The sequence below is a fragment of the Prionailurus bengalensis genome, chromosome F2, assembly GCF_016509475.1.
Source record: "Prionailurus bengalensis isolate Pbe53 chromosome F2, Fcat_Pben_1.1_paternal_pri, whole genome shotgun sequence".
Taxonomy (NCBI): domain Eukaryota; kingdom Metazoa; phylum Chordata; class Mammalia; order Carnivora; family Felidae; genus Prionailurus; species Prionailurus bengalensis.
Genome location: NC_057353.1, coordinates 66,697,505 through 66,709,687, shown reverse-complemented (window position 1 = coordinate 66,709,687; position 12,183 = coordinate 66,697,505). Strand labels below are relative to the sequence as shown.

Sequence of the window (12,183 nt, the reverse complement as noted above, 5' to 3'; positions counted from 1 at the left end):
TGCTCCCTTTCAGTAATGCTTCTATCCCCATTTGCCTATCTCTGCCTAAGGACCCATTTGTCCTACTACTGTAACTCATTTTTCACTCCTTAACATATCTAGGCAAAATTAATTTTCTATCATTATGACCCACTGTACTTTTTTCATACTAATATCACACTACAGAGATGTGATAATTATCTGTTACTTACTCCTTTAGTAGATTGCCAGTTTATTAGGGCAGCACTCTCATACTCCTTTTTTAATCCTGAGTACTTGTACACATCTGTTTAAACAAAATTAAACTTGTTACATTTGAAACATAACACAATTTTTTATTACTTTAAAAATTAACTAGTAAAAAGCTTTTTTTAGTAGAATATTCTTGTTCTGAAAATAATGCATTTTCAAAGTTTTAACAGCCTCATAAGTGATCTTAAAATGGAAAAGAGGTAATGACTTAGGAATTCGCATTCCAAATTACAAGTTACCAATTATTGTAGGAAGGGATGTAGGGATAGAGATTATGGTAACACTTTAGTGTTTCAAATCCTCTATTCCTGGGGTCTATAAGGAGGATAACCCCTGAAAGCCTGGCTACTGTGTGCACCAAATTATTTGTCGCCCTTGATATGATGAGAGAGTGGTAACTAAAATCTTCCATTCATGTGAAGTTTTGCAGGCCTTGGAGGTTCTCCCTGTGGCACCACCACCTGAGCCAAGACCTCTAACAGCAGAAGAAGTGAAACGACTAGAAGAACAAGAAGAAGATACATTTAGAGAACTGAGGATTTTCTTGAGAAATGTTACACATAGGCTTGCTATTGACAAGCGATTCAGAGTATTTACTAAACCTGTTGACCCTGATGAGGTATTGATTTAATCTTTGGATCAAATGTGTTCTAAACTATAATATTATTAGAGAATATTTGAATAGTTTCTGTGGTTCCCTGTCTACACTCTGAACTTCTTTCCTTTGTGTGGAATATATGGAGTAGTGTCCTAAGCACATGGAGACTTAAGAACTATGTAACACATTTTTCTTTCCTCCAGAGAGTAGCCAGTGAACTTTGTGATTTAAGAATGACTTAATGGTACATGATATTATTGTAACCTACACGGTTTAGAATGAGCTGAAATAATAATAAGCTGAATAAGTGAAATCTTAAGTTGACATTGAAGGATGGGTGGCGTTTGGACAAGGAAAGAGGTATAAGATATTACTGGAGATATGGGTGCCCAAGAACAAGAGTAAATACAAAATAAAACCAGCTTTAAATAGAGTCAAAGGTTTAATATTAATATATTATCATTCCTTCTTATAGATTTATTCTCTCACCCCTGTATTGCCTGGCAGAGCAACTAGACTCCAGTGTTTTTATGTTCTGAGTTCATTTAGTGATTTGCTTGAATTTTAGGTTCCTGATTATGTCACTGTGATAAAGCAACCAATGGACCTTTCATCTGTAATCAGTAAAATTGATCTCCACAAGTATCTGACTGTGAAAGACTATTTGAGTGATATTGATCTGATCTGTAGTAATGCTTTAGAATACAATCCGGATAGGGATCCTGGAGGTAAGCATTAGTGGGTTTTTTCCCCAGGGAGGGGGCAGGAACAGGGGTTGCTAACATTTAGTGAGGGTTGACTGTATGCCAGGTAATATACTATAAACATTTTACATTCACAATGCCATTGAATACAGCATTATTCTCATTTTACAGTTGAGGAAAATGAAGTTAGGTTAGAAAACTTATTCAGGATCATACTGCCAGGAAGTGACAGAGGCAAAATTTGAATGCATGTTTCTTTGATGCCAAAATACCTGTATTTATTAACTGTTGTGTGATGTATCCTCTAATGAGACACAGAATCACTAACAACCTCACTTCTTTCATTTGTTTATCAGTGTTCTGTCTCGAAGTAGAAAATAAACACCTTGTAATAAAAAAGGTTCAAAAGAATTTTCTTAGTTTAGACCATTGCAGTTTTTATTACAAAAGTAATATATAATACTTGCTAATAATTTTTTTAAATTTTTTTACATTTATTTATTTTTACGTTTATTTATTTTTGAGACAGAGAGAGACAGAACATGAACAGGGGAAGGGCAGAGAGAGAGGGAGACACAGGATCTGAAACAGGCTCCAGGCTCTGAGCGGTCAGCACAGAGCCTGACGCGGGGCTCGAACTCACGGATCGTGAGATCATGACCTGAGCCGAAGTCGGACGCTTAACCGACCAAGCCACCCAGGCGCCCCTAACGTTTATTTATTTTTGAGACAGAGACAGCATGAATGGGGGAGGGTCAGAGAGAGAGAGGGAGACACAGAATCTGAAACAGGCTCCAGGCTCTGAGCTGTCAGCACAGAGCCCAATGTGGGGCTTAAACTCACGAACCACGAGATCATGACCTGAGCCGAAGTCGGACGCTTAACCGACTGAGCCACCCAGGCGCCCCTATATTTTTAAAACCAAGCCTCCTAGATTTATTATGGTGATCACTTCATAATGTATATAAATATTGATTACTGTGTTGTACACTTTAAACTAATATAATATTATAAGTTAACTACACTTCAATAAAAAGTAAGTCGCCCATTTTCTCTCTCCAAAGGTGGACACTATTAAGTTTGAGGATAACTTTTTTAGATCTTTTCTATACATATACCCATTCTGTCCTCACCTACACAGGCAATTAAAAAATAAAATTTGTAAGGGCACCTGGCTGGCTTAGTCGGTAGAGCATGTGACTCTTGATCTGGGGATTGTGGGTTTGAGTCTCACATTGGGTGCAGAGATTACTTAAAAACAAAGTCTTTAAAAAATAAATAAAATTTATAAAATAAGGGAGTTTTTAATGACACTTGTTCATATATGTAATATATCTATCTATATATCTGATATAAACTTACTCATATCCAAAAATATTCTTTCTTAGGTGCTTCTTTTTCTTAGCCTCCTATTTTTCTTTTGTGGCTAGTGTCCTTTACCCTCAGTGGATAGTTTTGGTTTTTTTTTTAATAGTCCTGTTAACTCTCTCCCCAGTACATTGGCTTTCTGTTTTCTAATTGGAAGTGTTTATAAATTGGCCTGATTAGCACAGGGACCTACTGAGAGTTTGTTCAACAATTGAAAAGCTCTCTGTTCTTCCCCTCCCAGTCCTTACCCTCATCTTCCCTAAGCATTTCCCTGTAATTCAGAATTCTATAGGTAAACCCTGGGAAACAGGTTACCAACCTGAGAACACCTCTTAATTGTCGAAAGAAGGAAGCATTTACAGTGAAGGCTGAGGACTTTTTCTGTTTCATTGCAGTCATACTGCTGCTGCTGCTTCTGTCCATCATGACAATCTAAAATTACTTGAGACCAGTGGTGTTGAAACTTTAGCAGGCAATCAGTGTCTCCTAGAGGACTTAAGATGCAGCTTGTAGGGCCCCATCTCCATGGTTTCTGATTATGTAGATGTAGGGTAGGGCCTGAGAATTTACATTATTGACAAGGTTCCAAGTGATGCTCATGCTACCATAGTTGGGGAATCAGTGCTTAGACTTTTGCCTGTGCCCGAATTAGAAATCCCCTGAGGAATCTTTCTGATACTATAGCTATTGCTGTCAACTCTTAACCTGGGTGTGAATATTGCCTATTGCCTTATGAGGGAATTGATCCAAGTGTTCAAGCAATTTTACATTCACTTATTACCTGCCGTCTGCCTCAAAGCATATTCCAGTTTTTAGTGCTTGGACTCTGAGTTTAGGCGGCTTTTCCAGTGTTTCCTGTATAGGGTTGCTATTTAATTGTCTTTCTGTTTAGTTTCTCTGTCAATGCAGTAACATCGTCTCTATATCTTCTAAAATTCTTTTACATCCCTGGCTCACTAATGATACAGCTTTCCTTGCTGTTTTTGTTGTTGTCCTGTTGTTATATAGTCTTGCTGTTGATTGATTCTTCTATTTTTTTCTGATATTTCACAGGGAGCTAGATAGGACAGAGCAATAAAATTGTTTGGGGTTAGTCTGCTGAATTAAATCTGACATCCAGAACATTAGATTAACAGCAAAAACAGAACAATACAATTCCAGTAACTTTTAGTCTTCCTGGTAAAAGTAAAAAAGGAATTTTGATTTTCTTTTCTTTTTCTCCCCCCCCCCCCCCCACAATTTTAGCCCAACATGTTGAGTTTATTTTTGGGAAATTATTAAAAAGAAATTTTAAAATTATATTCTTTGTTCATTTCTCAGATCGTCTAATTAGGCATAGAGCCTGTGCTTTAAGAGATACTGCCTATGCAATAATTAAAGAAGAACTTGATGAAGACTTTGAGCAGCTTTGTGAAGAAATTCAGGAATCTAGAAAGAAGAGAGGTAGGAAAATGATTTGGTATCAGAAAAAGATGCTTCTCATTTAGTGTATTGAGTTCTTTTAATTAATCCTTCGTGTAATTTTGAGATCTGGACATTTGACTTGATATTCCATGTCTACTTATAAGGTTGTAGCTCCTCCAAATACGCCCCATCTTACTATCATGTGATGCCAAAGCAAAATTCCACCTCTGTTGGTGATAAAAGATCAGAATCAGAGCAGAATGATAAACTAAAGACACCCAGTACTCCTGTGGCTTGCAGTACTCCTGGTAAGTGCACTTGGGTAATTTTTACTTAGGAAACTAGCCTTTATTCTCTACTGATGCCATTTACTTTCTCTTTAGTTTTCTCTATTTATATTAATGTGATGAATTACCTTGATTTTGTTAGTATTAAGGCAACTTTGCATTGTTGAAATACATCCAGGTTTATAGTGATATACCGCTTGTAGTCCCAGTTTACCTTCATCTAATTGCAGGATTGACTGATTTGAAATTGAATTTCATTTCTGTAAATTCCAGTTTGTGTCCCTTTCCTCCTTATTCTTAGGGTATAACTCCACCAGGCACTAATCCAAAGCCTATGGGTTTTCCCAGGGCCTCCCTTCCTTGGAAGGCTCTTATTAATTCTAGTTTTTGTTCTTTGAGCCCCATAAATGTCTGACTCTCCTCAGATCTTAGATTCTCAGTTATTCGTTTGTTCTCCCAGATTCTGGTGCCATAATTCCTCAGTGCCTTGTTAGATCTCAGATGCTTTTAAACAAAATTTTTAAAACTCTGTGTGTGTGTGTGTGTGTGTGTGTGTGTGTTTTGCAGGGGTTGGGATGTTCCCTTATTGTGTTGCCGGTTAGTCTATCCTGGGGTAAGTGATTTGAGGTAGAGTAACCCCTTCTTTTGTAAGAATGTGAGGAGGCAGCTGGGAAAAAGAGGATGAGAAAGGCACACCAGCAAGAGAGCTGACCTACCAGAATGTTCTTGGTCAAATGAGTTTTGAGTGTTTGTGTGTGTGTGTGTGTGTGCGCGCGCGCGCGCGCGCGTGTGTGTGTGTGTGTGTGTGTGTGTGTGTGGAAATTGAGGACGTGGAAAATGTCTTCTTTAAAACAACCCATTCCTAGCTATATACCCATCAGGAATGCATACATTATGTTCACCAAAATACATGTATAAGAATGTTCATGGAACTAGTATTCATAAATGTCCAACACTGGGAGCAATCCAGATGTCCATCAACAATAGAATGGGGGTGTGCCTGGGTGGCTCAGTCCTTTGAGCGGCCTGGCTGACTCTTGATTTCAGCTCAGGTCATGATCTCTTGGTTTACGGGTTGGAGCCCCACATTGGGCTCTGTGCTGACAGTGTGGAGCCTGCTTGGGCTCGCTCTCTCTCTCCTCTCTCTCTGCCCCTTCCCCGCTTGCACTCTCTTTCAAAATAAATAAACATTTAAAATATATATAAAAAATAAATACTAAAAAAGCCACAATAGAATGGGAAATATCAATTATTGTACAACAGTGAGAATGACTAAACTTGAAGTGTGTGCCACAGTATGGATGCATCTCCCAAGCATAATAATATTTCAGTGTAGGTATCCTGCCTCTAGCCCAGACAGAATGTTTAATCTCTGTATATCTTTAGTTTCTTCAGCTGTAAAATGATGTTGATAATGGTCACAAACCTGATCAGGTTAAAGTGGAATTTCAGTGAGTCAGTACACACATAAAGAGCTTGGAAGGTATTACTCAACAATCAAGAAGAATGAAATCTTGCCATTTGCAACAACATGGATGGAACTGGAGGGTATTATGCTAAGCGAAATAAGTTCGAGAAAGACAATCTTATGATTTCACTCATATGTGGAATTTAAGAAACAAAACAGATGAACACAGGGGAAGAGAAGGAAAAATAAGATAAAAACAGCGAGGGAGGCAAACCATAAAAGACTCTTAAATACAGAGAACAAACTGAGGGTTGCTGGAGGGGTGTTGGTAGGGGGATGGGTTAAATGGGCAATGGGCATTAAGGAGGGCCCTTGTTGGGATGAGCACTGGGTGTTCTAGATAAGTGATGAATCATTAAATTCTGCTCCTGAAACCATTACTATACTATGTGTTAACTAACTTGGATTTAAATTAAAAAAAAAAAAAAAACCAGCTTGGAAGAGTTCCCACTATATGGTAGGCACTATAAGTATAGGCTATTTTTAGTCTTGCCCTCCCTTCCTCCAGTTCATTCTTCATACTCCTCCCACAATGATTTTTGTAATACAGTCATTGGACAATTCATATAATTGACCTTCTTAAAATTATTCAAGATTTTTAAAAAATTATTCAGGGTAAAATCCAAGCTCCTTAGGGTGACAGGTGATTGCCCTCTTTTGGCCTTCTTCTTACAGTGCTCTCTACCTTTGTTTCTGTGTTCAATCATACAAGACTGTAGTGGATTCTCAAGCTCTCTACCCTCTTATATATCAGGAGGTATTTTTTCCCCACTTACTTGGACTTTAGAAAATTGCTGAATGTTCTTCTATTCTTTTCTTTAAATTCTTTGAAGCTCAGTTGAAGAGGAAAATCCGCAAAAAGTCAAAGTGGTACTTAGGCACCATAACAAAACGCAGGAGGATTTCACAGGTGAAAGATGAGAGCCAAAATGTCACAGATGACAAAATTGAGAGTGATACAGAGGAAAATCAAGACACAAGTGTAGACCACAATGAGACTGGAAACACAGGAGAGTCCTCAGTGGAAGAAAATGAGAAACAGCAAAATGCCTCTGAAAGCAAAATAGAATTGCGGAATAATAACTCAAGTATTTGTGATATTGAGCATGAACTTGAAGAATCTGGGAAAACTACAGCATGCACAGAATTGAGGAAAGATAAAATTGTTTGCAACGGAGATGCTTCTGGCTCTCAGATAATAGATATTTCTGATGAAAATGAAGCTAAAGGTAAGGCTTTCTCAAGCAACTTACTAATTATAATTTTAAAAGATGTTTCACTCAAAGTTCTTAAATGACTGATTACCATTTCAGTTTATTCCTTTTCCTTTTCTTTCAGAATGCAGGTGTTAATTAGAAACAAATTAGCATTAACTTTACTTGCTATTTAGCTTGTAAATCACTGCTAAAGCTATAGTGTGGCATCATATAGACCTGGAATTGAACCCCTAGTCCACTACTTAGTAGCTTGTGACCTTGGGCAAGGTCTTGTCCTATCAGTCTCCGTTTTCTCATCGGCAAAATTGGGGTGGATGGTAGTCAGGTAATGAAATACTTTGAGACTTGAATAAAAGAATTCATCTGAAGCATGTAGCAAAGTACTTGGCTACACAGTTTTTAAAAACTGGCAGGATACCCTCTTCTTTTTAAGCAAGAGAAGCAGTTTTCTGTGATCCTAGCTGAGTGGTGTAGAACATCACTCACCCCCATCATTCCTCTGCTTCTCTTAAAGGTTAAGTCCAAGATTATTTCTACTTATTGTAATGATCCTGCTCCCAAAGTTATTCATTTAGAATTGTCTTCTGTCTGAATCTTCGTGGATCTTTAGCAGTAGATTTGTTTGGGTTTTGGAAAAGACAAATGTTATTTAGTCTTAAAAAGCAAAAAGAGGGGTAACAGAGTCAAAATTTATTTTGGTCAAAAACAAGTATTGATAATGTTAATGAGACTTTTTTTCCCCAGTGGTTTATAGGCTGTAGGGAAACCTTTTATCAAGCAGTTCCTTGAAATGAGTTCTAGTGTGTTTGAGTAACCATAGCATAATGGACTAGGATATAGCCTTTCCAGTGTGGATATTTTAGGTATTAGTTCTCTGGCTATATGAGGCAGTATGTTTTATGTGGATTCAGAGTTTTCTTTTTCTTTTATCATCTTTTTAAAAAGGATACTATTTAATGGGGTACAGGTACTTGTTTACGTATCAGCAGATTTGGGTTCTTGTCCTAGCTCTTAACAACAATTAGGTATGTTGACCTTAGAAAAGTCTGTTCACCTCTCTTGACCTCATTTTTCCTATCTATCAGTGAGTAGGTTATTCTAGGTTGGAGATAGGCAAACTTTTTCTATAAAGAGACAGATAGTAAATAGCCATACAGCCTCTGTCACAACTAGTCCACTCTGTTAGAAAAGTAACATTGACATACATATGTAAAATGGTTATGGTTGTGTTCTAATAAGATTTTCTTTATAGCCGTAGGGCAGATTAGGCCTATGGGTGGTAGTTTGCAATTCTTAGATTACTGAGGTCCCTTCCAGCTCTTAAAGTCTATGAATCTTGTATCTAAGTATAGAATAGTTCAACCTGTTGAGGATGCTTTGAAAAACTCAATTTGAGAAGTACTTCTCCCTCCCTTTTTTTTTTTTTTTGAGTGTGTAAGTGGCAGTATCTTAATTTTACAGTAAAGCGAATCAACCAGATTCTGATCAACCAGAATCAGTGTCTGTATTTAGTAAATATGTCCTGCTAGGTAATCTGCCTAATATTTATGTTAAGCATTATAATGTCTGTGAACCAAATAATAGTTCATTTTTCATCCTAGAAATGTGCATTCTGCGAATGACTCGAGCTAGACGTTCCCAAGTAGAGCAACAGCAACTCATCAGTGTTGAAAAGGCTTTGGCAATTCTTTCCCAGCCTACACCCTCACTTGTTGTGGACCAGGAGCGATTAAAAGTATGTAAATTGAAATCGTAATGCTTTCATTGTGCAGATTAGTAACATAACCCACCAAAAATGACTTGTAATAGTATATTTTACTAATTTGGCAATAAATAATGACCTTTTATGAAAGGATGAACTTGGTATGGAATAACTTTCATAAAAGCAGTAGTTAGAGATGGCTAGTGTATTGATATTGTAGTTCTTAACATATTTATCTGCATTATTGATCCTATACATTGTTTTTATGGCCATCACCAGTGAGCATTTTAGTTGGTTTTTACTTAACTCTACTGGCATTTTTTTGGTTAACTGAGGGGTCATGGCATATTCTTGTAGGGCCAGACTTGAAGCATCACAGAAATCCAGTGAGTCCATTCCAGTCATAAGAAAAAACATTGGGCAAATATGAAAAAGCCTTTTTATAAGAAAAAAAAACTGAAGTAGTGAGGTAGTTCACCGTTTATGTGCTCTTTTTGTTGCACTTTATAAGGTACCTACAGTGCCATAAAATACCCTGCAAAAATGTTGCTTTTTTGCTTATTAATCTTTGAGATTTCTTTGACAGACTTTAGTTTGTCCGTAGAGATTTCTAGCTAAAGTTGCAATTGGACACCTCCTCAGCTACAGTTTTTAGGATGGGAGTTCCCCAGGGCAGAGACCAGGATTACAAAACGATGATGCTGAGTTAACTGTTGCTAACTGTCAGAGCCACTAGCAGTGTCACCACGTCTCACCAAATAGTTAGGTCTGCCCTTACTCTGGCTTATATGCTAAAAATTCCCCACATCTTCAAAAATATAGTATCTTGTCTCATGGAATTTATCTCTCATATATATAAACACTCGTGTTTTCTTTTAGAATCTTTTGAAGACTGTTGTTAAGAAAAGTCGAGAATACAATATTTTTCAGTTGGAGAATTTATATGCAGTAATCAGCCAATGTATTTATCAGCATCGCATGGACTATGACAAAACAGCACTTATTCAGGTAAACCAATCTATATAAGGAATTATAAGCTGATAAGAATTTTTAAAGACCATTTTTTAATATGTGGATTATGGACTATTTCTAGACACAGCCAAGTTCTGTGCTTTTTGAAATCTAGCACTTCACTAGTTTGTGTTTCTTCAAAAAACATTGCAACTATTGTATTAGAAGACTATGAAAAATCTCTATTTTGTGTGTGTATTGATGAAGATATAAAGCTCTTTTAAAGATAAGACTTAAGATGGATCAATCTGTATGTCTTTACCTACTCTTTATAGTGAGCATTGGTACTAATTTTTAAAAATAGATATTGGATGATAATATAGTATACTATACACACTACTGGTACCTACTAATATAGCTACTAGTATGTAATATACTTAGTAATTAGTATATCTACTAAGTATAACATGGTACCTAAATAGCATAATATGTATGTAACGTTAGTACCTACAAAATATGAAATATTAATACCTAGAAATACACTAGTGCCTTGATGATAACTATTTGAACTTAACATAAGACGAATGCATCTCAGACTCATTTCAAAGGGATTTAAATGAAGTCCCATTGGTGATATCAGTTTGTGTGATAGTCCTAAATACTGAACTAAATTTCTATTTTCACTATCATATATGGGTTAATAATATTCTTGAGGTTGTTGACAAAATAGATGTAATGTTTCTTTAGCTTTTTTCATATTGAAAGTTACTATTTTTCCTTCTTACTCTTTATCTAGAAAATGGAGCAAGAGGTAGAAAACTTCAGTTGTTCCAGATCATGATGTCTTGGTATCAAATATTCTTTATATTCAGTTCCTATTTAATTCACCTTTGTTGTGTCCGTATAACTCGTGCGAGATGAAATCCTGCATCTTTAAGGAAAAGATTAAAATAGTAAATAAAAATATTTAAGCTTTCTTGGTATTTATGTACATGTGTAAGATAAATCACAGAGATAACTGATAAATATTGAAAGTTTGATTGAAAAAGGCACTGTAGTAATAGTAATTCTGTAGCATATGAAGTGTGGCCAACTCTTAATAAAAGTAATTTTGATAACTAATGTTTTATGGCACTTAAGAGTAATTAGTGACATTGATATTTTTTGTTTTGAGCACTTTTAAGTTTTTTCCTTCCTAAAAATAGTTTCTTGTATCAGACTAGAAACTTAATCATTGTGTCTTTGCCATTCTTTTTTTTTTTAATTCCCATCTCTCGTTTTCGTTTAGCTTTCTTTGCCCAGTTACTTAAAAGCCAGGATTCAAGTCATGATTTGTTGGAAGGTCCTTGAACAACTTCTGTACATGAATGTCAAAATTGATGCTTTTTAGATAAACATTTTTATAATTCTAATTTGGGTTAATAAAGATTTTAAATATTTTTGGTTTATTTTTATGATTATACACACAAATGTATTAATAATTACTTTGTTGAATATCTTTTTAATAGAACAAAAGTTTTATATTTGAAAACTCTTTATATCCTTCTAAGTTTGTGTTTAGGTTGTATTCTATAGATAGCTTTTATATACAATTATATAAAGATAAATATTATAAATTTTGTATTAATGATACCAAAAATACATTTCTTTCTTAAAGCAATAAAACTATTCACTACCGTGCATATTCTTTTGTTTTGTTCTTTTAAAGAGACATTCTAGTTTGTAAAAATAGTTGGAAACTTCTTTAGAGGGGAATAGGAGATAATGATCTCATATGAGAGATTGTGAATTCTAAAACAGTTTCAGGGGCACCTGGGTGGTTCAGTTGGTTCAGCATTCGACTCTTGATTTTGGCTCAGGTTATGATCTCATGGTTTGTGAGATCAAGCCTCGCGTCAGGTTCTGCCCTGTCAGTGCAGACCGTGCTTGGGATATTGCAGACCCTTCTCTCTCTCTCTCTCTCTCTCTCTCTCTCTCTCTCTCTCTCTCTCTCTTTCTCTCCTTCTCTCCCTCCCCCAGCTTGCGCACGTGCCCACACATGCACACACACACATATTCTTGCTCTCTTTCTCTCAAAATAAACATTTTTTAAAAGGGGGGTTGGTGGTGCCTGGGTGGCTCAGTCAGTTAAGCGTCCGACTTTGGCTCAGGTCATGATCTCACAGTTTGGGAGTTCAAGCCCTGCATCAGGCTGTGCTGATAGCTCAGAGCCTGGAGCCTGCTTCAGATTCTGTGTCTCCCTCTCTTTCTGCC

The 12,183-nt window shown here is 36.4% G+C and overlaps 1 protein-coding gene across 3 annotated transcripts in view; it reads left to right on the top strand.

Moving 5' to 3' along the window:
• ATAD2 (ATPase family AAA domain containing 2) overlaps positions 1 to 11,369 on the top strand; it is a 68,108-nt gene extending 56,739 nt beyond the window's left edge. For 2 of the 3 annotated variants that reach the window (XM_043601695.1, XM_043601697.1), the window contains exons 21-28: positions 654 to 850; positions 1,398 to 1,557; positions 4,222 to 4,344; positions 4,470 to 4,613; positions 6,894 to 7,289; positions 8,879 to 9,012; positions 9,859 to 9,987; positions 10,727 to 11,369. In XM_043601695.1, coding sequence (XP_043457630.1) covers positions 654 to 850; positions 1,398 to 1,557; positions 4,222 to 4,344; positions 4,470 to 4,613; positions 6,894 to 7,289; positions 8,879 to 9,012; positions 9,859 to 9,987; positions 10,727 to 10,771 — 1,328 coding nt within the window. In that variant the 3' untranslated portion in view covers positions 10,772 to 11,369. The remainder of the gene's footprint in view (positions 1 to 653; positions 851 to 1,397; positions 1,558 to 4,221; positions 4,345 to 4,469; positions 4,614 to 6,893; positions 7,290 to 8,878; positions 9,013 to 9,858; positions 9,988 to 10,726) is intronic. The other variant, XM_043601696.1, reaches the window with a different exon arrangement.
• The last annotated feature ends 814 nt before the right edge of the window (positions 11,370 to 12,183 follow it).